General features: G+C 50.5%; 7 protein-coding genes across 7 annotated transcripts; 2 read left to right on the top strand and 5 right to left on the bottom strand.

Moving 5' to 3' along the window:
* Positions 1–1,367: 1,367 nt before the first annotated feature.
* VTN77DRAFT_5434 (uncharacterized protein) lies at positions 1,368–2,345 on the bottom strand (the record flags this gene model as incomplete). Its single annotated transcript, XM_069421603.1, has 1 exon — positions 1,368–2,345. One exon carries the CDS (start codon positions 2,343–2,345, stop codon positions 1,368–1,370), a length of 978 nt encoding a protein of 325 aa, XP_069281589.1.
* Positions 2,346–2,883: 538 nt separating this feature from the next.
* VTN77DRAFT_5433 (uncharacterized protein) lies at positions 2,884–4,011 on the bottom strand (the record flags this gene model as incomplete). Its single annotated transcript, XM_069421602.1, has 2 exons — positions 2,884–3,671; positions 3,726–4,011. 2 exons carry the CDS (start codon positions 4,009–4,011, stop codon positions 2,884–2,886), a joined length of 1,074 nt encoding a protein of 357 aa, XP_069281588.1.
* A 1,883-nt stretch (positions 4,012–5,894) lies between these two features.
* Positions 5,895–6,626, top strand: VTN77DRAFT_5432 (uncharacterized protein; the record flags this gene model as incomplete). The annotated part of the gene is made up of 1 exon (XM_069421601.1): positions 5,895–6,626. The coding sequence occupies one exon, from the start codon at positions 5,895–5,897 to the stop codon at positions 6,624–6,626; it is 732 nt and encodes a 243-aa protein (XP_069281587.1).
* A 982-nt stretch (positions 6,627–7,608) lies between these two features.
* VTN77DRAFT_5431 (uncharacterized protein) lies at positions 7,609–9,321 on the bottom strand (the record flags this gene model as incomplete). Its single annotated transcript, XM_069421600.1, has 2 exons — positions 7,609–8,729; positions 8,796–9,321. The coding sequence occupies 2 exons, from the start codon at positions 9,319–9,321 to the stop codon at positions 7,609–7,611; spliced, it is 1,647 nt and encodes a 548-aa protein (XP_069281586.1).
* A 2,243-nt stretch (positions 9,322–11,564) lies between these two features.
* VTN77DRAFT_5430 (uncharacterized protein) lies at positions 11,565–15,504 on the bottom strand (the record flags this gene model as incomplete). The annotated part of the gene is made up of 2 exons (XM_069421599.1): positions 11,565–13,558; positions 13,611–15,504. 2 exons carry the CDS (start codon positions 15,502–15,504, stop codon positions 11,565–11,567), a joined length of 3,888 nt encoding a protein of 1,295 aa, XP_069281585.1.
* Positions 15,505–16,775: 1,271 nt separating this feature from the next.
* VTN77DRAFT_5429 (uncharacterized protein) lies at positions 16,776–22,377 on the top strand (the record flags this gene model as incomplete). The annotated part of the gene is made up of 2 exons (XM_069421597.1): positions 16,776–21,681; positions 21,749–22,377. The coding sequence occupies 2 exons, from the start codon at positions 16,776–16,778 to the stop codon at positions 22,375–22,377; spliced, it is 5,535 nt and encodes a 1,844-aa protein (XP_069281584.1).
* An 830-nt stretch (positions 22,378–23,207) lies between these two features.
* VTN77DRAFT_5428 (uncharacterized protein) lies at positions 23,208–24,815 on the bottom strand (the record flags this gene model as incomplete). Its single annotated transcript, XM_069421596.1, has 5 exons — positions 23,208–23,234; positions 23,303–23,379; positions 23,459–24,296; positions 24,584–24,702; positions 24,773–24,815. The coding sequence occupies 5 exons, from the start codon at positions 24,813–24,815 to the stop codon at positions 23,208–23,210; spliced, it is 1,104 nt and encodes a 367-aa protein (XP_069281583.1).
* Between the last annotated feature and the right edge of the window lie 356 nt (positions 24,816–25,171).

Here is a 25,171-nt window from a genome sequence, read left to right as displayed (position 1 = left end):
TCATGTTGTGATTCTTGCATTACCACAATATTCTCAAGTGGCGGTTCAGTGGTGCCTCATATTCGACATCAGAAGAACTAAAGTCATCCATCATGTCAAAGCAGGATAATAAAAGTAACAGTGTAGTAGTTCCATATGAACTTCGTAACTGAAGCCAGATCCACGGTGGAAGAGAGATCATGGGTACATGTACTGTACTGATGTAGACGAGTTTCTGTGAAAATAGGATGGGATGAGAAAGACAAAACCCGTCTAGATCTTACCATCTAGGGGGGATCCATAGATATGCTACGTATATACTCTAGGTCAGAGAGCTTGCGTTTTGTATAGTGAATTAAAGGCAGTGAATTGAGCACAGTGAAAGTGAAGAAGACTAGGAAGAAGATGGAATGGGGTTCTCAACCGAGTTTCCGACTCGCTCTTCACAAGGGAGTCAGGGGTAATCATTCCTTCCTTGTCATGCGTTATGCTGCCCAGAGTTTGGCTAAAGCGGATTGCCAATATGCGGATCGCTGACGGGGCTTTCTACTCTGCTACTTTATAGTCTTCTCACCAGATGCGGTATCCTTTCCATATTATTACCTCCTATGCGACTAATTAGAGACGCTTTTTACAAAATTCAGTTGTCACCTGTGAACGGCTTCGTATCCTAGTCCAGCCACTTCAGTCTTGGCCATTGCCCATAGTTCTTTCTGATAGAGGAGCTCTTTAGTTAGTGTTAAGGGTTTTTTATGGCAAGCTAAGTTGACGAGGCTCACTCAGAGGTAAAGTGAGATTCTATCAGTATTAGTAGTCAATTTTATATATGGTTTAGCCATTGAAAGTATGTACAGTACATCAGTCTGTATCAAGTACCAAAGTGAGGTCAATGTCTATGAAAGGTAGACACATAATAATACATCTGGTGACTTCATCGATTGGAATTCCCGTGCTTGATGCAGTATGTAAAGAGTTAAAGATGAAGCAATGGGGTGGGGAGTGGGCACATGAAGCAGTGCAAAGATATTGATAGTAATACAGCTTAAGCCAATCGAAGTCAGCCACTTAGTTTCGCAAAATTCGGCCTGGGCAGTTCTTGGTGTGTTTCTGTAGCAATTATGGCTACACCGTGGAGGGAGCTGCCGAGTCCCTGGTGTGCTAGTTGGATAACTATATAGTAGGTAAGTAGGCCTATGGCCCAAAATGTTCCTGGGATAGACCGTGTATTTTCTCTGGCCTGTAAGGTTTGTGTCAATTAATGTATGGAAAAGTAAAAAGAGAAAAAAAAGATGTGGTGCAGTCTCACTTCTCTATATTTGTGCTTTTCTCAGAGACACGCGCTGCAAAGGTGACCTGCCAGATCAGAATCCTGTCGACAGCAGGTGTCATCATTCAACATCTCCCTTGCAATTCGCATTCCCCATCTTCACTCTCAAAGCCATATGGAAACACGCCTTCGTCCTCTGAAGGATACGGAATATCCGTCGACGATTTTGGAGTCCCAGCGAGGTCCGGAGCAGGTCCTCCACGCCCAGTGCAAAGGACTGCCAGTCAAAGGGCGCAGGAGTTGGACACGAAGAAGACTTCTTCACCTCGAAGATGAACAGCGGCGTTCGAACCTGCCAGTAATAATCTGGTATGGACCATCCTAACCCTTGAATGGTATTCTCGACTTCAGGCGAACACATCTGATCGAGGATGTGGAACTGAATATCTTGTGGGAGGTCTGAGGTGCTCAGATGCTGGTGCTGACGAAAGTCAGGAATAATAGCTTTATCATTGTTATTATTATATCTTTGACTCTTCCTGCGTCGTCGCTGTCTCCTCCTCGAACTTTTGACAATAAGATCCTCCAGCTCAGAGATATTGATCGGATCCGCCACGAAGCGCTTATACGCTGCGCTCCGCGATCCTCCATCTGGCCAGAGCGAGTTCGGGATCCAGGGTTTCTCCGGGTCACGGATCGAATAATAGTCCTTCAGACCGAAGGGCTGTTCCTTCCATCTCTTCCGGAGGGTCGTGATTAAGGTATCGAGGTGGTCCTCTATTTTTCCCGAGTAAAGGGAATGCTCGATCAATTCCCAGCACTGCGCGTGGATGGTGTATCTGTGCGGGTATACGTCGTCGTGCAAGGAGCCCCAATGTGTAGCCCGATAGATCGTGACTGTTTCGTTGGTCGTCTTGCCTGGATAGCCGGCATTGTGACCGGAATGGCTAACCTGGCGTCTGTCGCCGGGCACACGTAGAGTCTGGTCCCAACGGGAGTGGATGGCATTAATCCCTGATATGCGATAATGATGTTTTTGAACTTTGGTCGATGGGTCTTCGCATTGGTCGACAATGACTATGGCTTTGTTGGTGAACATTCTTCACGAGTCTACGACAGGCTTTGAAACTGACTTGCTCGATAGAAATTGCGCCAATCCCCAGTGTGATTGTCCGTCAACCCTTGACGTGTAAGGTCTCCAGACGCCTATTAGCACGCCACAGGCACCGCAGAAATCGTCCGATGAATTGAAAAACAGAGACGTGGCCTTGACTGGGCTGATTGGCAGGTTGGTCGTGGGTAATTGCATGTACTCTTGCAGGTATTATTATGTAGGGTATACAAGAAAATCTAACCGCAATCCACTGTGATAGGAGAAACGAGTCACTCGAGTTTTGCGGCAGTAACATAATCTGTAGCTGCCTGGATACGTACTTGAGTAAGACTATGATAAGCGTATAATATATTATTACATTTGTCAGTAGGGCAGATAGATAACTTGTGATTATCTCCTCCCAATAAGCTGCCGCCAGATTGCCCTCAGGGTATGTGCAAGCAGCATAAAAGAATTTCTTCAAGTATGTACATTAATGAAAATCATTCTATGACAAGTTCCACAAATCTACGCTTATTCTCGCTCAGCTTGCTGGTAATTCGTGAGGTGTGACAGGAGAGCTTCCAGGTAACTCGACTGGAATTTCCCTCCCATCCAGTTCCACAGGTCCTTTTGCATAGTCTGAATGCTGTTGATACTGATATGGGACGCTGGAACTAGGGGATTTGTATTCAGCTTCTCCCTGTTTATATGCCGTGCTCGGGTCGTAAGGGTACTCGGCCTTGGAACCAGCCGCCCAGGAGCCCCGGTTCGGAGAATAGTTCTCGAAGATTGCGAATTGGGACCGTTTTTTCTCGCGACGTGTTCGCCAGAGAAAGAATGCGAGAGCTGCAATCGCGATCGCAAGCACCGGCACAACCACAGCTGGGGCAATAATGGAGGCGTCGTTGTGATTCTTTGCGGAAACTGAGGGTGACGTTGTTGCGGGTGTTGCGATGGAAATGGCCGTCGTTATCGTCAGGACAGAGTTTATTCCGGTTGTGGTCACTAGCTGACTGGAGGTCGGTGAAGAGGAGCTAGCCAGGCTTTGGGTTGTTGTAGATGTCGAAGAAGTCGAAGATGACGTTGATGAAGAAGAGGCAGAGGTTGTTTGCGATTGAGTACTCGTAGCTGGACCAGGTTCGCTGGCGATGGAGAAAACATAAGATTGGCTTGAGGGGACCGGGGTCCCTGAAGGAAGGGAAAAGAGATGTCCGCCTGTATCGCAACAGCCAGGTTGGGGTGGATTATCTATATCAGGGCGATTGGCATCACAGCAGTATTGTCCTGGCGAACATTCTAGGATCGCCTCGTCCCCCGCGGCGGTGTTGTCTGTACATCTCTTAGTTGGATTTCAAGAAACACGCTTGCAGAATGGATGATTACCATGGGTGCAAATCTGAGGGCATGCAGACGATTGCCAGGTTGGATCGGTGCAGGTATACCGGCCCAAGTATTGCTCATTCTCCAGGTAACAGAGGCCATTCGAGAGACACTGCCATCCTTGAGGACAGCAGGGACTGTACGCCTCCAGAGAACAAGGGATATCGGTCGATGTCGATACGTTTCCGTTTGGGTAGTAGCATGCCTGCGACTGGACGGATGAAACAAGAAGAGAGCAGAGGTAGAGAATGTTGGTGACACGGCCGGGGAGCGAGGGAGGGACCTTCATCAGTGGTAGAGATGATGCACCAGAGCATCAGAAGAGAGAAAGAAGTCCAGCAGAGAAGAGTAGCAAGCCGGTTCAACCATAATTAAATTATTATCAGCCGGCTGAACTCCGAATTATTATTAATGGCGGGAGAAAAGAACTTTAGTACCGGATTCCTATCACAACGAAATTACCCACCTAGGCAATTCATCGTCACTGGCGCTTGTTTAGATTCTGGCCCCAAGTTACATATATGCCAAGGGGTTAATCTGGCTCTGTACGCCCCATCTTAACCTGTTCAGGTCAAGTCTCAGAAATCGCCATTCCACCAAAATCCTACAGACCTGCAGAGACGTACGGAGTAGGCAGTGAAATTGATCGGCCATGTTTTGTATTCGAAACCATTCTAAACTGGCTTGTTTCAGCTGTCAATTCAGCTGATCTAGATGATAGATGTCTGACGCAAAGTGGCCTAAGCAAAGCATCCTGGACTAAGCATGTGGGGATACAGGAGGATCAGATGGCTCTAAAGTTTGCGCGGTGAAAACGAATGCCCTTGTATAGTTACACAATCCTTGCCTGGTCAAGTGGGCAGCCGCCTTTTCCGCTTGATCGCTGTTTGGTTTGATTCTCTGGTGAATGACTCCAGAATTAAATGTGGTATATAACGCACTGAATGATATCCTGCAATTAATGCTGTTGTACTCGAAGGTAAGTACTGTACGGAGTATATCCAATCATGTAGCCAGCTCGATCTTCTAAATGGACAATGTTTGCGGAGTAGTGGGCAAGGGAAATTCTGGAGATTCTAGCATCAAGAGTAGAGGCCAATCATGGCATGTGAATCGCCGAGATGCCCCGACACTGCCTTTCCTAGTCTCTCGAGTATGGAGTCAAATGTCTGCTACAGTATTTCATATCTGTATACTGAGTACAAAGTTTCTCGTATCTTGTATTTGTCCTCTGTTTCGACTTCTAGATGAGACTAATCAAAACTGAATCTTATAGTATAGGCAGAGGGTATTTCAACTGTAGCTATATCTTCTTAAGAAAAGTACTATTCTAATTTATAGAAGATATCTAGACTTTCCTTCTCTTTTATTATCACGTTTATTTAGCCTTATCATAGCTGGGAAATCTGAATGGGGCATCCCTGACTAATACATTAGTTGACCAAGCATTCATACCTGGAGTAATAACCAATCGAGTACCTTTCTACCCCATGGTAATCAAAGCAATCTGACAGGACATAAAAAAAACTATTGCATTTATTTCAAATTAATAGTATTTAACCTCTATTTTTACAAAAAAATATTATATTCCTAAGACCTAAACTTGTTATGAATTTCCTCAAAGCCTATTAATTATATTAGTAGAGATATAATCGGTTATGTCCACTGTTCCAGAGAAGGTTAATAATAAATTAAAAAAAAAAGCAAATCAGAGGATAATAAGGAAATTAGGAAGGGATGTTGAGAGAGATTGGTTGTATGGATTTGAGATGCCTGGCCTGATTAGGCAAAAACACGTGGTTGCTAAGACCGATGCGGCAGGTCGCAGCCGCGTCTCAGGCGAGTGGCCAGGATTGCATTGTTACTTCAACTCCTCCAATTTGAGACAGTATCATCATTCACTCCGTCTCCCACCTCACCTGCCTCAGAAAATAACATTCCTCTTCTCAGCGATACAAGCTATACACTGCCCTGGACGGTACATCGTCACGGTCATATGAGCCACCGCCATTGACCTCTTTTACAATCTCGTCTGCTTCGAAGCCGGGGCGAACTCAATCGTAACTCAACCGGGCTTGATCTTACCCCTCCGACCAAGGCGCCACTCAGAACAGGCAGGTGCCTTGGCAATTGCATACTACATAACTGCAAACTAGGAATCCGACCGTCAAAATGTCCTCCTACTTTGCCTCTCTCACTTCTTCTGCCACCATCTCGAGCCTTGGAACGCGTCTCAACAGCCTCCGCCGCGCCATCACCTCCGGCGAGGAAGCCGACGACCCCGACAATGAAGACTGCTCCCACATCTCGAACGTCTTGCGGGCATATTATACGGAAAAGGGACGGCCCTTCCCTGCTTGGTTGCCACCAGACCCCAAGGCTCCGGCTTCCGCACCTCGCATGGTCGCGACGCAGGCTTCGTTGCAGCAAGGCGGTTATGGACAAGCAGCTGCTACTCCAGGCTCCAGAGGCGGCGGTCTAGGCGATCTCTGGGGAGATTCTGGTTCTTCGCAGCCGCCCGCCTCACAGACTGGCAGTCTGCGCAATCGTTCCGCCGCTTCACCTCGTCCCGCCACTGCAGCGACCCCAGCGAGCACCCTCCCAGCGCAGTTGCAGACTGGCCCGCCTCCTCAGGCCCGGCCACTTCCCAGCCAGCGCGCGGGGTCATACCAGACTACGTCCTCGGCACAGGCGCGTTTGGGACCGGAGCGGACAGGCTCGACGGGTTCTGCGCAGGAGAGGTTGCGAGCACGCCTCAACGGCGGAGCCAGCTCTGCTGCCAGGAGTCATTCACCCGGTCGACCGTGGGAGCAGAAGGATTCTGACGGTGGATACACTGCATATGGTGGAGGGAATACCAAGAGAGTGGGGTTACCCTCTGGACCCAAACCGCAGGGACGGTGATGGCAGCTGTATGCTGGTGTCATTTTCTCACCTCATTTCCTCTGTCTGTCTGTCTGTCTGTCTACTATGTCTGCTGTCTCATCCGGGCTTGTCGGGAATATCGCATTGCGTTGTTTGATACGAGTCTTGATTCCTGATTCCTGATTCCCCAATTATTCCCATTCACGTCATATCATAGACTGGGTTGTTGCTTTTTTGCCTTTGAGTTTGATACCTACCGTTTGATACCTTTCTTCTTTTTTTTTTCGAACAAAAAGGCGTTGGTGGACGGAAAGCAGGTTCGTTCTCGTTCTCGTTCTCGTTCTCTTTTTCGAAAATCGCAAGCACTGTTTACGGCCCGTCTAGGATGTATGTACAACATAATCATATCACGTCAAGTCATATCGTATCATATCGTCTTGTATTGTATTGTGTATCGTCCGTGAAATTAATGAACCCATCGTTTTTTTTTTGCCGCTTTCTGTCAGCTTGATTAATATGATTGATTGATTGATTGATTTCCTTGGGATCATGTCTCATATCCAGGGGAACCTATCCAGGTAAGACCTGGAGGGGTAAAAAAAGAAGAGAAAAGACCTAAGAAGCTGCTACTTCCCCTGCAACTGGGGAAATGATATTGGGTGGGTGTTTATTACTGGAACAGGACAATAGATTCATTCATTCTTCTCGTGGCATTATCCAATTGCTTACGTATGTACCTAACGTACAGCATCTACCTATTATTGTATGTAATGTATGTACAGTACATACCTAGGTAAGTTCAGAATAGATCCAGAAAGAAGTATCTGTTTCATTTATTCCATCCACTCATTCTCTCATCCATTATTATTCGCCCATCCATCGTCCATCGCATATATATATTATACATGACGTCGTGAAAACATGTCTTTTAGCCTTTTTTTTTTACTCCAACAATTCCTTCCAAACTGCTCCTCTAAACACTCACACAGAGAGATAGATAGACAGAGAGAGCTAACGCATCTCACGCAGGAGAAAACACCTTCCCAAAACGCAACTGCGCCAGATCGCGAATCACCTGCACCGTATTCTTGACGTTCTCCCTGACAATGACAGACGTCGGCTTCGAGAACAACTCATCAATCTCCTCGAGCGACTTGTTCTTCGTCTCAGGCATGAAGAGGATCTGGTAGAACCAGCCGAGCACGGCGATGCCGCCGTAAAAGCCCAGCGTCAGGCCAATCCGGGTCATCGAGTTCATCATCCGCGTGAAGTTGTAGGTGACGATGAACGAGCACAGGAAGAGGTTGGCGTCTGTCGTTGTCATGCCGTAGCTGCGGAGGTATGTCGGGAACACCTCTGACGGGATCACCCAGGTTAGACACGCGTAGGACCCAAAGAAGCCCATGTACAGGATCAGGCCTGTCAGGTAGAGACCCTCGGCGAGCTTCTGGTGCGTGTCGAGTGGGATCTGGTACCCGACGCCCACGAGCACCAGGCCGATGAAGAAGCCTGGAAGCATCGTGTTGGCCCAGTATCGTCGGCCGAATTTCTCCATGTACAGCACCGCGGGGATCGTGCCTAGCATCAAGGCGCCGCCGCCTACCAGGGACATGAACACGCTCTTCTTGTCGTTGAAGCCGATGGCGCTCATCAGCACGCTCATGTAGTACATCACCGCGTTCACGCCGGTGAACTGGCCCAGGAAAACCATGATGTTGGCGTAGACGATGGCCCGGCGCGCGCGCGCGTTGGTGAAGAAGTCCATCCAGGCGTACTTGCGCGTGTTGTGTTGCTCCTCGTTCTCCGCTATGACCGACTGCTTCATGCCCAGAAACTCGGCTTTAGCCTCGTAGGTGGCGAATCCGCGGATCTTCTTCCACACCACGTAGGCCTCGAGCTCGCGGCCCTTGTGCATCAGGTACCGCGGGCTCTCCGGGAGAAAGATCATGGCGACCAGGAGGATGGTCGAGAAGACGAGGGACGAGCCCAGGATGTACCGCCAGTTCCCTTTGACGTTGACGAAGATGGCGGCCACGACATAGCCAAACACTTCGCCAAGGGCGATGTTGAACTGATACAGCGAAACCAGGTTTCCACGAATCGCAAATGGCACGCATTCCGCCACGTATACAGGGACAGTTCCTGATGCATTTCATAATTAACATCGTGAATCAGAAGGTATTATTAAGTATTGAGACTAATTCGTACCTCCTTCAAGCCCAACGCCCGTGCCCAGGATGAAGCGACCAGCAAACATCATGCCAAAGTTGATGGCACCGGCCTCCAAGGCCGCGCCGATGGTGTAGAGGATGCAGGAGACGATGATCGCCATGCGACGGCCCAGGTACTCGTTCGCAGGGGACAGAATCAACGCGCCAGCGACGGCGCCCAGCGGCATGCCGGAGTTGACCAGACTGGCCTGGTTGTCGGAGAGACTCAGCGCCTTGGGCATGTACAGGTTGGCGCCGCTGATCAGCGACTGGTCAAGACCCGAAAGCAGCCCGCCCAGCGACGCAAACCCGACCAAGACGTAGGTGAAGATGGCCGGGTTGGAGGAGGCAACTTCGAATTTCGGACGCTTCAGCCCCTGCGCCTGTTGCTCGAGGCGTTGGATCTCAGCGTCCATGGCGGCCTCCTGGGCGGCGTTGCCACCGCCCTGCTTGAGGTCCTCCACATCAACATCTGTGGTGTCCTTTTCGGGCTGGGCAGCCTCCAGGTGCTGTGATGTCTCCATGGTGGATGATATGGCTGGCACTGTACTGCGTGGACAGTATGTGGTGGTTGTGGCGGGACTGTCCGCAGGCCTCACGTGAAGTCAGTTCGGAGGCAGAGTAAGTAACATGCCAAAGAACAACGGGGATCTGCAGTGCCTTTTAACCTGGGGCAGCAGCTGTACTTGATTCGCACAGATGCCAGAGAAATAATACCCAGACAAAGACTAGACATTTGCGTAGACATTTGCGTGGGGCCTCCAATCATTCTTTGCGCGACATGAGGCAATCCTGGAAAGAGATGGAGGGGAGAGCGGCATGATGCAGCATGCCCAGAGGCGATGGATATGGACCATGTCCGTTCCCCGTAATGATCTCCATCAAGTTTAACTTGGCCAGGGAGCGATGGGGAGCGATTCGATTGGGGCCCCAGCAACGTGACGGAGGTTACTCAACCTTGTTTTTGCTGCGTAAAAGAAAAGCATTTAATCACGCTTTTTTTTTTCTTACAGTGCGACACGGTTTTCTCCAGCATACTCTGTAGATTGCATTGCTCGCACCCCTCCAATCCTTCCATCTGACTCCCATACCCCACAACATCTCCACGATCAGAAGGTACAGAGTACTCCGTACAGAGGCTAGCAGCCTTGCGGATAAACGGTAAACCAACAGACGCCTCAGCGCCTCGTCTTGGCATTTCAAATGGCTAACAAACTTTTCCCGCGGGATCGTCCGTTGCGGTGGCCCGCCAAGTCGCCGACGCTGAAGTCTGAGAGCCAGCCTTCGACGTCAAATCCCACGTTCTCACTGGCCGGTACGGAGTAATCAAAACAGATGGACCATGGCAGGCTGGCCGCTGGCCCTTCCTCTTTTGTTTTGTTTTCGTTTTTCTTTCTCGAAAATTCGCGGCTTGCCGTGTGCTGGGCTGGACTGGATCTGGATCTGGATCTGGATCTGGATCCTCAGGCTGAATCTCGGGACGGCAGTGTTTTTTTTTTCGGATTCGGAACGGTTGATGATTTGGTGAAATAAGCGAGTAGTACTCTAGTCAGTCGATCTTATCCATCTGCATGCGTCGTGGACTTCGTGTGGGATGGTCATGCGGAAGAGAATTCTCCCACTTACTCGCATACTCTGTCCACCACCCCAGCTTTCCTCAGTAACTCTCCATGGGGTGGTTGGCTGGTCAGCCCAGTAATACTCCGTACGGAGTAATTAGACGGGGACAGAACGGTTCCATGATTCCGATTCCCCACAGACTAAATATCTCCATGTGGACTTTGGGCCTGTTCCCCGACCACCCCGGCACCCCGTGTCGTAAACGTACGGAGTAAATTATTGCGGCACGGGTGCACCGAATAATAACAACGGGCCAACGGCATCGGCTATCCAGCTCACATTTCAATAGCCGACAAGGCCGACAGTGATACCGGGCATGTAATTCTACTGGGCATACAGTGCCGAGCACGTACGCCGTACGGAGTACAGAGCTCCGTACGGAGCACACACATCTGCCAATGATGCCAAGTTTAAGCCGTCAAAGTTCGCCCGGCCTTGTCTCGTCTGTCTGTCTGTGTGTCTGTCTGTCGCGACATCTTGCCGAGCGAGTCCAGTCTACAGAATTGCAATTTGCAGTCAATCAATCAATCGGTTTGATCCGAGGAGAGTCCTGACGGAAGTTCTCCGAGGAAGATGCTACTATGCCGATGAATCCCGATGAGACAAACAGTCAAAGACCAGGGATCAATTCTTACTCCGAAGGCCGTACGGAGTAGAGTACTCCGTATGCAAGTAAGTCGACAATCGCGATGATGGCTGAAAATTATTGTTAACAACGCGGAAAAATGATCTTGTATACTCGTGGACTCAGCGTATAGCCGCTGGAAATTACCTACTTGCTCATCATAGCTCTTGCTGTATTCTGATTCTGGTCGGTAGGATCGGATCGCTCTTGATTCTTAAATGTTCTTTTGTGGAAGGTTCATTGCTAAACCAGTAAACTCATGACACTCCATACTACAGTACAGAGCATCAATCTCTTTTAATTACTCCGTATGGAAAAACGTTGAAGACATGGAGGACACACAACTGAAAGATGATCGAGATAGATATCTACCTAGAGAGAACAGGAGAAGGAAAAAACATGGAGTCGATTGCGATTGCCCTCGCTAGAGGGAAGACATAACAAAACTCCCCTCGCCGCTTGCAAAAATGAAAAAAACGAAATAAATGAAAAAGAAACAAGAATCTGCCTGTACAAATACAACTATCCCCTCACTTTCCGATAGCTCGGCGGACTCCACGACCGCTTCACTATCTTCCCAATCCAGATCGGAACCACCGACACGGCGCACACCACAACCACCCGCCACACCCACTCCAGCGTGATGACATACTCCAGATCAAAGTAGTCGCCCAGAAACGGCACGCTGGCCGCATACACCAGCGCCGTCCCCACCAGGCAGAAGATCATGATCGGGTGCCACGTGGTGATGGCGATCGCCACCATCAGAAGCTCGTTCAGCACCAGCGCCGTGAAGGACACGCTGATGAGCCTCGGTCCCGTGACGGCATTTACCAAGATCTGGGACAGGCCCTCGATGACGGCGCCTTGGTACACTGAAACAAACACCCAGCCGAAGAAGGATCGGTAGCTTAGGCTGCGCCCGCTCTTGAGCTCCTTGTACAGCTCCGGGTACAGATTGGCCAGCTCCTCGTCCACGTCTCGATCGAGGACTAACGAAAAGACCGGAGCGTTTGTGTACACCGTTGCGTAACCCACCAGAAGCCAGTTGATGAAGAGCCCTTTTGGATCGAAATGGCTCGCGATGCTGTACATGGTCTGACACGCGCTGATGATGAGTCCACGGTGCATGATGAACTGTGCCAGCTTGGCCGATCGTTTGTACGAGTTGCGGCCATGCCACACCAGCAGTTTCGTGAGGTGGTGGAACTGCGTGATGCTGAAGTCCGCCGCTAGCGACGCTTGCCGACCCTCCTTGCCGACAATACCAATTCCCACATCCGCCGCCTGGATCATCGAGACATCGTTGCCGCCGTCCCCGATGCAACAGATGCGCTTTTTCGTATGTTGCCGGATCAGCTCGGCTATCTCTGCTTTTTGCGTTGGAGAGCATCGACAAGCAATCACGGCCGGCAGAAGCACCGCCACGGAGATGAAGGACGATCGGAATTGGCTGAGCATGAGAGAAAGAGATTCTCCATCGATGAGGAGGCAGGCATCCGGCTTGTGACGGAGGAAATCAAGCGTCTCCTGCGCGGTGGCTTTGTCTCTCAGCTTCGCAACCGTATGGATATACTGACCCCGGGCGACCAACTTCGCAGAGATAGCCACACAACGTGCCGTCTCGACCTTGTCGCCAGTCAGCATCCAGATCTTCACGCCAGCATTTCGAAGCAGCTCAAGGGACGGCTTCACATCCCTCTGAAGCCGATCCTCAACACCGGTCACGCCCAATAGCTCAAGATCCCGCTCGAGGTATTCGCTAATGACCTTGGCCATCCCCACATCCCGGCCTTGCAGGGCGAGAGATGCCTGTTTGTAGCTGGCGGCGAATTTCTGGTACTGCTGGGTGGAGAGCTTCCGCCTGCCCACGACCAGGGTCCGTAGTCCTTCCCTGGCCATGTTGGCTGTCTCCTCATCCAGCCAATCATTGGCTGCGACGATCGAAGACATGACGGTGTCCGCTCCCTTTTGATAGAACCAAATCTCACTGTCGTCCTGTGATGGATCGGGATCCGCAGTGCCTTGTTCAAACTGAACAATGATCCCCATACGCTTGCTGTCAGATGTGAATGGGAAGACCTCCAGAATGCGCACGCGCACGACCACTTGATTTGTGTGTGTCGACTCAAGAACGATCCTCTTGCGGTCGCGATATGCCAACCGAAGCCCGACTTCTTCGGTATACTTAACGATGGCGATCTCGTCAGGTGACGAGGCTTGGTAATTGGTAACCTTACGGCCGCCCTCGTCATCTGTCGTCGGAGTGACATTGTGACACAGCGCAAGCGCTAAGATGAGATCTCTAACACGGGAACCAATCTCTCGTCTAGTTCGTGTAGCAGCGCCTAGTCCAGCTTGGGCGCCGAAGACTGAAGACGGAGTGATCAAAGATGGTTGTGAGGCATCAGGTAAAAAAGAATTCGAAAACCCTTGTCGAACGTAAGCTGCAACTTCTTCCATTGCTTCGTTGGCGTACGAGACAGTGCCGACATGGATCTTCTTCAGTTCCATTTCTACTCAGAATTAGTACACATTTATAAAATGTCTTCTCGGGTTCCCACCTACCATTCTGCGTTAACGTCCCTGTCTTGTCTGAGAGAAGATACTCAATTCGACCGAGATCTTCAGGGATTGTACTCGTCCTAACGACGGTCCCCGGGATATCTCGATCTCGTTCGATGAAACGAGCATAGACAGTTTTTGCCATGTCGAGATTAACACGTAAACTCATGGGGATGATTGTCGAGAAGAGAATCAAATAGATCATGATGGCGATGTACCACTCCTTGTCATTCGTGGGTTGGAACCCTTCCAGGGCCACCAAGATAATAGACAAGGCAAGCGTTAGAACACACAAAATCTTGGTCAGGTTATTGATTTCATACTCCAGCAACCCAACTTTGGATCGTGACGGTGCTGTAGACAGAGCAGATCGAGTCTGTGGACCGGTGTAGATGATCACGGCAAACGTTGTCGTATTCGATGCAAGCACGGTATTTGCCCAAGCAGTATTGTCGATGCTCAGAGGTGCAGAAATGATCTGCGAAGACTCGGACCCCTGACCATGCGTACTGCTATCATGCGGGGCCACCGGACTCGGTGGCTTGTTGACGGGAGGATCGTATGAACTGACAGTCGGTGGTGTCAATTCAATCGTGCCAACAAACTCATTGACTCGCTTGTCGGGAGGCCCCGCATGAATCCTTAATCTTGTAAAGTCTCTGATTGGGAGGGTCTGGGATAGAGTGGAGGGAAGGCGGAGTTTCCAATCAGTTTCACCATCAAGTTGATCGGTTCGTATGAACGTATCACTGGTGCTACCTGCTTCAGAATCATTGTCTGCAGGTCCATTCGCCCCTGTTGATATGTTTTCATGGACTGGTGTCGTTGGCTCGAGAAGGTCAGTCACAGGCTCTTGAGCCTGTTCATTGATCTCGGACGAGCGGCGCTGGGAAGCAGTGGATTCGTTCAATGTGCTTTTTAAGATAACCACGTCGGCTGGCAGACGTTGATCTTTACGAACCTTCAAAACATCTCCAACCTTCAGGTCTCGAGATTTCTTGGTAATCTCAAACACACCGTCTGCGTCCAAATCACTCCTTGAGGCGGCTCGTGAATGTCCGCGTGTATTTCCTAGAGAAGGTTGTTCAAATGACAGGACAGTGAACTCTTCCGAATTGGCTTCTGCGTCCCTTCTCCTTCGCCCAATATCATCGTATGCTTCCTTTCCCAACGAGATGGAGACCACGAAGGCCAGGGGTGCGATATATGAGGACATGTATCCGATTCGAAGGACCGGTATAATTTGCGAAAGAGCCACCAAGAGGAAGTACAGATTGAAGAAAAAGGAAAATTCATTGTACAGAGTGCGAGGAAGAAAACTCCAAGGGGTATACTTGGCGTTTGACACGATATTCGCAGGGTATTTCGTTCGTTGCGGCTGTCCCACCAGGACTTCTCGTGCAGGTTTGTTTTCTGACCCATCATCGACGGGTTCAGTCGTGCCGTGGTTGGAGTCTTGGAATGGATTCGTCGACATGAAACTGGGGAGCCGTAACTTGGTTGAACGGTAATCGTCCTCCCTTGGAGTGATAGGTCGGCCCCGCCTGCGACCGCTCAGGAGAGGTGCGTCGGCTTCGTTGTGATTCGAACTCCCTTGAGAATATCGTCCTCCATCTTCAGGCTCTTCAAGAAGGCCGTTGAGATCATCTTCCGACTCCCTGCGTCGTCCTGATGTCTCTCGCCCCCATAGCCGATTCCTTCCTCCGGTGCGCAGGTTCCTCAGTGCTATACGAGCTCCATAGTTCCTTCTTCTATCGTCACGCGAATTGCGGGAGTTTCGACGAATATCTGCCGTCTCCGGATCAAGCTCCTCCAAGTCGAGGTCCTCGTCCGACTCTGCGCCGCTGGGCAAGTTAGAATGGTCGACACCATGTAGGTATTCGGTTGAAAGAGACATCGTTGAAGTGAGCTCGTTCGGGAGAAATCTCAAATCTCAGCTAAGGAGCGAACCCCTCCGGCTCCAGCGGAGTAGGCAATAATGTCATATCACGTTGTTCCGTGTCGTTTATGTCTGTCGATGATCATCGTCGCGTACAGTGTGGCCGAGGTTGAACGGCTGTTGCGAATGGCACTTAGAGGATGCTCCCAGCAATGGAGGCTCTGAAAGAACAATGAAAGAACAATAATCACAATCTTATTTTACCTGAATGTGCAGGAATCCCAAAAAGCAGACCATGATATTTCAGATTGCCATCTGAAACAGTTGATGCTGCCTACAAATTGGGAACCCCGGCAGATCACATGATCAGTTGGAACCGCCACGTTTCCACCTTGCGGCGAATGACGATGCATACTTAGACACACTCAGATTGGAGCGTTCATGGGAACCCATTGTTATTACAACTATTTTTGAAAATTAAAGAAAATTTGAAATCCTGTTGAAGTCGCAATATAAAGCAGAGTATTGTCCAACTTTCATCTACGAATTTTGTTTTGTATAAGTGGATTTTGTCACTGCTGATCTACAATGCAAGTCGCACATCATATTATTTTTGGAAAAATAAAATATATACGGAGTACTCCGTATTGGGAGTAGTTATAATTCTTGCTGATTTTCCTCTGAAATGCTTAAAAGAAAAGAATCAAGGTCCTCTGTATAATCACTGTCTGTATAATCACTGGAAGGGGTCACCATATTTCACAAAAATCTCCCAACCCCTCGCAGTAATTACGCTGAATACTCCAACTTAGAGCTTGATATGATGCAACACTGGGGCAGGATGCCGCAGGAGGAACGGACAATCTGTTCTTTATCACGTGACTGATAAGTAGATTTTCGGCCGGAACAACTGAATCCCGACGGGCCGTGGAGAGGCGCGTACCAAATGGGAAGTGGACAAGCAGCAAGATAGCGTCAGTTCGGCAGCGAACCTGTCGGACGAATTCGACCCCATCTTTCAGTTGTTGACCTGGATTTTTCATCTCAGCCATGATTAAACGTGGCTGGGGATTTTCCTAAAGGCCATTGTTTTAATTCACTTCCTTCGTTCCTTTCTTGTCTTTTCTTTTTCTGTACCGTACTGTATATGTGAGTTTCCATCGCGCTCTGGGATTTGCCATCCTTGCACAAGAGCCACTTGGCCCCTGAACACCAAGGGGTCAGAGACGTGCTGATGAGTGAGGCAGTATAATCTGTTGTTTTATGTTTTTAGAGACATGACGGACACAATGTCGATTCCTAACGATAATGCCACTGAAGACTCTCTTCAGCACGCCTTGTGCAACCCAGCCCTAAAACCGGAAGAGGGCCTCAGTCCGCCGATCGTCGACTCGACTGAGTTTCCAGAGGATGCGCAAGAGCATCGAGTGCAGGGATCTGCGGTATCTGCTGGTTCGGAAAGTTCAGAACAGCATCAGTCGCTTCCTGAGGAGTCGTTAGCTAGCCAGAATGAAGTCGCCTCTGGAGAAAATGGAACAGCGTTTGCCAGTATTGGACAGGCTCACGAACCCGAGGAGGAGAACAGACACGCCAATGCGGATTCAGAAGAGTTGGAAGGGACTCTGGAGTCGCCACATATTCAATCGCGCTCTCAAGACCATGACGCTACGCACGCAGATCCCAGCTCCCAAGAATTTCCGCGCGATAATGACAACAATCCCGCATCCAAAGTCCCAACTTCGCAGAACCCTTTCGAAAGGGAAGACATTGTTGGGAGGACGAATTCGTTTCCTCCGGTGGAGAATACGGAAAATAATCACGAGCAAGGTACAGATGTTCCAAAGAGAGACGATATCGGCGGCGACGACGCTCCGGGAGCTCACCAGCATGAAGATGCTACACCACACGGGGCTACCAATGGAGAGGTACATCAGACCAATGGTGGATTCTGGGAAGATCCTATCCATGAAGACGGGGAGGAAGACTTTTTCGATCAGTTGAAAACTCAGACCAAACCGATTTACCCGCCGCCTGAGGCCGAGTCTCGATTCGAGGAAGGTGTTCCGCTCGTAGAGGATGTTACAGGACCCTCAGAAGAGCCTACCGTTCAAGCAGAGTCTTCTATTGAGAAAGTCTTTGACGGTGATGCCGACGAGGGAGATGATTTTTTCAGCTCTACCGCCCAGGAAGCATCTGTGGACACTCAGCAACCGGCAATCACACGGAAGAGTACTTCTCAAGTCCTCGGGTCTCTCAACTATGATACACTCGACTCTCCGAATGACGAAACTCCTGCTGAGTCCTTGCAACCATCACATGCCGTGGGAGCTGAGCCATCGACGGATGCCTTAAACTTGGCAAAGACCTCCGAAGAAGAGGACCTTGCTGCCAGATGGCAGGCGGAATTGGAAGATGACGATGACCTTCTCTTAGAGGAGGAGTCCAGCGAACAGGTGCCGGTGGCTCAAGAAGCAGAAACTAGGAATGCTTCCGAGCTTCTAAATGGGGTTGCTCACCCGGAGTCTGGCTCGCAGTCTGGGGCGCAGCAAATCCCTACACCAGCTTCTATCCCGTCGAATCCATATGCACCTCACCAGCCCTCGTCATCGGAATTGGTGCAGGGGTTACCTCTTCCGTCTGCCTCACCATACTCATCGATGCCAGCCCAGCAGCAGCAAGGCGTCACTGCGGAGAAAGCGGAGAGTTTCGTGAATCGAAAGGATGGGTACAAGTCACCTTACGATCTGCCGGAAGATTTAACACGACCGCGTAGGCCGGCCGCCTCGCGCAAGATCGTTCCTCCACCGGGTACCACCATGCCACCGCCTCCTCCCAGAAGCAGCAGTATTTCTGCTACCCCTCCACCACCGGCTCCCAATGCCTCTCCCCGGACAAGCGCTGTTCCACCTGCGAAGGAACCTGTCCCTGTAGCCAAAAACTTCTACGAGGAACTACCACCCCCGCCAAAGCAGCGCCCTGCAAGTGGCGGAAGATATACTCCCCAGTCGACGGCTGCCCCAAGTGTCGCTGCTCCGCCTGCGCCTCCTTTGGGCGTGCAGCCCTCTACACCGCCGCCTCCCTCTGTGAACTCGGGTGGGGATAACTTCTATCAGTCTCAACTTCAGCCACCCGAGCGAGTCGGTCCGTACACGAACCTTTCTGTTCCTAGTGCACCGACGGGACCCGTCGGTAGCCCTCGCTACTCACCGAAACCGCCAGGTGTGTCGGCTGGTACAAAACCTCCCTCGTCTCCACGATACTCTCCGGCTCCCCCGCCCCAATCCCCAATGTCGCCTGTTCGTAACCGCTATGCCTCTCAACCGGCAGTCGCCCACACTTCCAACCCTCTTCCCTTCCAGCCGCGTACATCGAGTCCTCTAGCATACCATGAAAAACATGCCTACGGGATGCAAGAATCACATGAGCGGCCCTCGACCTCTTCAGCTACTCTTTCACCCCCTCGCACACTCCACCCTCAACAAATACAAGAGCAGCCCCCACAGAGCGGACAGGAAGTCGAAAAGACTTCAGATGTGTCGACTCATCAGCCTTCTTCCCCTCCAACCAATCCATATGCGCCTGTTTCAAATGCAAATGCGCCTTCCCGACGTGATTCAACCGAATCGCCGTACTTGCCTGGATCCGGTGTGGCTAGGCCGCAAATGCCAACCCCAGCCGGTGAAATCCAATTCGCACCTCCTCGAAGGTCACAGACACAGTCACCCGGTAGGCAAATGGGTGGTCCAAGTCTGTCAATAAGCTCAGTGGAACCTTTTCAGCGTCCTGCATCGGCACATAATCCTAGCTCACCGACTAAGACAGTCAACCCCTATGCTTTGCCTTACGCGGCTGCGCCAAATCGGGAGGTCCCACAGCAGGCTTTCATTCAACCGACGGACGGGCAAGAATTGGACCCTCTTGAGCGCTGGAAAGGAGCTCCTATCTTTAAGTTTGGCTTCGGAGGTGTCGTCGCGTCATGCTTTCCCCAGCATATCCCTCGATATTCTGCTGGTCAGATGACTCCAATGATCAAACCTGCCCCCGGAGAGGTCAAGATACAGCAGCTTAAAGACTTTGTCTCCCCTAGTGATAATATTGTGAAATACCCCGGACCCCTTAAAACAAAGTCTAAGAAGAAGGATGTTATTGCCTGGCTCTCCAGCAAGATTGCGGCGCTCGAGAACGAAGGAGTTTCGGAATCCCTTCAATCGCACCCGGATCCTTACAAACGACATGACGAGAAGATTCTCCTCTGGAAACTAATCAGAGTTTTGGTGGAGCATGACGGTGTTTTGGAGGGAACAGCTGACATCCAAAAGTCGTTGCGTAATATAATATCACCGGGTCTGCAGTCTCCAGAATCATCTGATGGGCCTTACGGTGGCGGTCAAACCACTTCGGGCTTGTACCAGCCCACTAGTGGTTCCGTGCACCCTGATGCTGTCGACGCTGGACTCCTGGGACTACTACGGAACGATCTTCTGATCGGAGACCGAGAGAAAGCTGTCTGGCGAGCGGCTGATAACCGTCTTTGGGGGCATGCAATGATTATGTCGGCGCTCGATAAGTCGCTGTGGAAACAAGTTGTCCAAGAATTTGTCAGAAGAGAAGTGCGTTCCGCAGGCGACAACATCGAATCGCTCGCAGCTCTTTATGAAATCTTCTCAGGTAATCTCGAAGAGAGCATTGACGAACTCGTACCTCCGTCTGCCAGAGTTGGATTGCAAATGGTCAGCAGATCGGATGGACATGGTCCTACTAAAAACGCTCTTGATGGACTGGATAGGTGGCGTGAGACTTTGGGGTTGGTCTTGAATAATCGAAGTCCAGACGACCATCGGGCTCTTTTCGCTCTGGGCCAGTTGCTCTCGTCTTATGGCCGAACGGAGGCTGCCCACATATGCTATATCTTTGCGCGGGCGTTTTCACCGGCCCCCGTTTTTGGTGGGGTTGATGATCCCCAAGCCGCAATCGTTCTTCTTGGAGTCGATCATCGCCGGTTTCCCTTTACATTCTGGCACGATGACGATGCGATCCTTTTGACGGAGGTGTATGAATTTGCTACTTCTGTGCTTGCTGGGAACTCAGCAGCTGTTCTACCACATTTGCAGTCCTTCAAACTGCAGCATGCATATCTATTAGCGGAGAAGGGTCTTAAAAGCGACGCGCAACAGTATTGCGATGCTATTGGAGGAATACTCAAAGCTACCACAAGACCTTCTCCATATTATCATCAGCGCCTATTCTCTGAAGTCGAAGAACTCTCAACCCGTTTGAGACAGGCGCCTAGTGATGGAACATCTTCGTGGATATCAAAGCCCAGCATGGAGAAGGTTTCTGGTTCCATGTGGGCCAAATTTAGCAGCTTTGTCGCGGGCGATGACGATGATGGAGCTTCTATCGGTTCAGGGAAGGCAGGAGATGCCGATCAGGGGCCCTTCGCGAAGGTGACAGGTACTCCTACAGTCAGTCGTTCACCATCGGTTTCCGATTTATATGGTTCCTATCCAATGGCCCAAGCGATCTCGAATTCCTCTTCAAGATACACTCCAGGAAACCAATACGCTCTCAGTTCATCACCTGAGCAATACCGGGGTCGGTCTTCGATGGAATCTCAAAGATCGTCTACCATGAGTGCAAATTACTCCCAGAGGCGGGGATCTCAGGAGCCCTCTACACCTGTGGATGGTAATCCATACCTTTCGGGGCCATTTAATCCTTATGGCTCCCCAGCTGCTTATCCTTATCATTCTACTCCCCCTCAATCTTCTTATGTCCCCCTTGCACCTGTTGAGGAGGATCTTCCATCCCAGTCGCAGCCGCCTGAGCCAACGCCATTCCAAGCTTCCGCTCTCACCAGCGGTTTACAGTCCGGTTCAGACTCCTTTGGACGACCTCTTGACCATTTGGAAAACACAGACATGGCAACGTCACAGAACACAGGTTACGAGCCGCCCACTGCTTCGACCGGCTACGAGCCTCCGTCATATCAACCAGACACTGGAGCAGAATCTGATCACGCAGAGTCATCAGAGGAAGAGAAGCCAAAGGAGAAGCCAAAGAAGAAGACGTTCATGGATGATGACGACGACGACGATGATCTCGCCGCTCGTGCAGCAGCTCTCCAAAAGGCCGAAAAGGAACGACGCGATCGTGAAGCTGACGAAGCGGTTAGAAGAGCCGCTGAGGCCGATGGTAAGTGCATCAGTTCAATAATTGTCGAAGGACCAAAGGCTGACATGTTCATTTTCCTCCCCTGTAGCTCAAAGACCTGCACAACCTGCCAAGAGGAGCTGGTTTGGTAGCTGGTTCGGTGGCAGGAAAGATGACTCCTCTGGTGGGCCCATCAAGGCGAAGCTCGGCGAAGAGAATTCATTCTACTACGATCCTAATCTGAAGAAATGGGTCAACAAGAAAGACCCGAACAGCGCGAATGCTGCCGCGCGTGCTACGCCTCCCCCGCCCAAGGGCCCTGCACCACCAAGCAGATCTGCAAGTACTAGCAGTATACCGCGTATGGGTGGGCCTCCAATGGGTTCGCATCGTCCTACCTCATCCGTACAGTCGACGGGGGCGGCGGCACAGGACAGCCGCCCGTCCACTGGCACCGATGCGCCGGCGTCACGTTCTGGAAGTCCAGCACCTTCTTCCTCAAGTATGCCGCCTCCTCCCGGGGCTCCTAACGGACCTCCTCGTGCCGTGTCTACGAGTGCTGCTGCTGGTGCAACACCGCCAAGTTCCAGCTCTGGGCCAGCACCCCCTCGGCCTGCAACGTCTCTGAGCAACGCAAGTTCGATTGACGATCTACTCGGTGCTCCACAAGCACGGAAAGGAGGCACAGCGAGGGGAAAGAAGAAAGGCAGGGGCTATGTTGATGTTATGGCCAAGTAAAGTGATTGAATCACACTGTCGAACGGCTTCCATATTCATGGGCCTTTGAATGAAGATTATGTCGACGTGTGCCTTGCCTATTCAACATCCACCATGTACAAGTGTACATTGAATTCCTACGGGCATATCCTTGTTACCGAGGAGCTCGTAGGTTAGGTTCCTACCGTTATTTTTACTTTTGGGTTGGCATTTCTTGTAATTTTGAATCTGGTGTTTGATGGCTCTCAATTTTCTACATGACAATTTTCTTTTTGAGTGGGATCGTCAATCAAGAGCTTTTTCTTTTCTTGCTTTTTTTTTTCCCCAGCAAGACGCGCCTTGATTGATTCTCTCTCTCCTCCTCCTCATGCATGCATGCTTGATTGACATCGGATTGGCGTATGATGACTTGACTATGTCCCAGTTGTGCGGGAAATGAAATCCCCTCGCAACCATGTCCATACATATATATCTTGTGGAAGCTTTTCTTCGTCACTTGTGCATTTTTTTTCTGTTTTCGAAATATGCCTTTTCTCAATTGTTATTTTAATTCTTTTTGGCGAATGCTATTGCATTAGCCTAGAGTCATATATTAATGTTAATGCTCTTCTTGAACTGTACTCGTCATTCCCGGTGATTTTCATTGAGACATGCTGTGCTGTTCGTAGATTCATGACTCAATTCGGAGTTGAACCTGGTTGTCTGTCATCAAGTGGCAGACTTGCTTGGTCAAATGCAACGTGGCAGGTTCTCTGCGATACACAACATCGCTCGTCGACCCCGCTGCAGATAATTAAGTTGGAAGTCGTCAACATCATCAAGTCATCAAATTGCCCCTTGTCGGAGACTTTTCAGGTCGCGTAGGAGTTGATATAGTACTTGGTTATCCCGGAGTATCAGCGGACCTGCAATAATTGGTTGTTATCAGAAGAAACTGAATACTCACTGTCAAGCATGACTCCTCTCCTGACCAGCCCCCACGGAGGTAGACATAAAGGATTAGGGCAGTCTCATGGATGAAACCTGAACAAACAAAGAGGGCCGCGTCGTTAATAAATATTGAACGGTAGTGGGTTGGAAGAGATCTTGGACTGGCACTCACAAGCTACTACTTTCGGACTCAGTCGCCCAACACTTAGCACACGTCCCCAGTCCTTCCCATCAATTCGGACTTTCGCCCATCCGGCTTCCTCATCGCCGTTTGCTTGCGCGCCCAACGCTCTCATTCTCTCGCTAGGGAGTTGCTCGATTTCCGTCTGGGAGAGCTGGTTCGGATCCAGGGGCGGATTGACAAGACCCGTCCAGACACTGGAGATTCGCAATGCGTCAGTGGCAATGGCCAGCTTCAGCGAACCGTGCATATTCGCGCTCAGCTCGAGCTTAGGTCCCAGTGTGGATGAAGACAGTGAGGCGCCGCCTCCGGATCTACCTCCACTCCCGCTGGCACCAGTACTGCTCATGGCTAGCTTCGTGAATCGGTCCGAGATGGCCTTCAACTGGGCCAAGCTGGGCAGGATGATATGCACATCAGGATCACGGCACCTGGGCTCGTGCAATCCCTCGACGACAGACTGATGTAGCACTTTGACGGGGATTTCCTGTGTGATGACGGTTTCTCGCTCCCGAGGCCCTCCTCCTCCTCGTCTGCCCGCTGGCGCAGCTGTCTGAGACTGTCGATCATCGTCAGGTCCTGGGACGGCGCCGCCAAGGCCTGGAGCTTCAGACGATTCTATCCCTAGAGCATTGTTCCCTGCGGTCCATGACGATGCGACGACAGTGAGAGCAAGGAGAGGGACCGCGCCCTTCTTAGTCAGACGCAGCTGAGCGGAGTTCGCGCCAATGGCGGAACGCAGAGCGCGGGAGAGTGCCCCAATGGGGACTTCGAGGTTGATTACACCTGTGGCGGACTGAACGGTGTAGGTCTCATCGAATATAGCATCCTATTATTTCTCGCACCAGGTTGAGACGTCCCCTCTTTTCCGAAGGAATCGAGGGGCAGAAAGATGTCAAGTCAGCCATACTCCATTGCTATCACATGGTAGAAAGACGTAGTAGTATAGTCCCTTCCTCCGTTGAAACTCATCGGCATATGTTCGTCACGTTGGAGGAATAGTAGAGGAAAAAGAGGTCATAATAATCAAAGATCGACCAATAGGGACCAAAAATAGGGCAAATTGGATAGGAGAGAAAGAGAGGGAGGGAGGGAAAGAGAGAGAGAGAGACATACAATCGGCAACTGCGCCCACACCTGCGTGCCCTGATCCGGAATGATCGTAAAGCGAACCACCTCGTCTTCCAATCTCATCCAACAGATCTTTCCCAGAGAGGAGAGCGACGCCGTAAACTCTACACAAATTATTATCAGCCCACAATATTCACGGTGGACCATTATTTGTTGGCAACTGTATACACATACTGGCAAAGGTTCCAATGTTGGACAGCTGACTCCTGAAGCGCATCTCGCTCAGCTTACCAGAGCAGCATGGACTCCGGTAAGAGAGTCTGTGAAATCAGGGTCAACTTCGCATCCACACTGGATTGATCTTAGCAGTCAGTGATTGATAAATGATTGATGATATACTGCTGGTTGTTGGACGCGATCGACGCGTCTGATCCCGCGTTAAGTGGTTCGGCTGGATATTAAGTTTGGCTGGGCTGATCGCGGACATGTCACATGGTCCGTGCTTATCAGATGCCTACCTCCTGTTCGACCAACATCTACGATCATAACGCGAAGCTCTCTTCAAAGATTACTATTCATCTCAAGAGTGGGAAACTGGTTGCACCGCTGATAATTATGATGGAATATTGTACA

This window comes from Rasamsonia byssochlamydoides, assembly GCF_041956645.1.
Source record: "Rasamsonia byssochlamydoides strain NRRL 3658 unplaced genomic scaffold VTN77scaffold_4, whole genome shotgun sequence".
NCBI classification, from domain to species: domain Eukaryota; kingdom Fungi; phylum Ascomycota; class Eurotiomycetes; order Eurotiales; family Trichocomaceae; genus Rasamsonia; species Rasamsonia byssochlamydoides.
The sequence above is the reverse complement of the archived record's forward strand: the minus strand, read 5'-3'. Positions and strand labels throughout refer to the sequence as shown.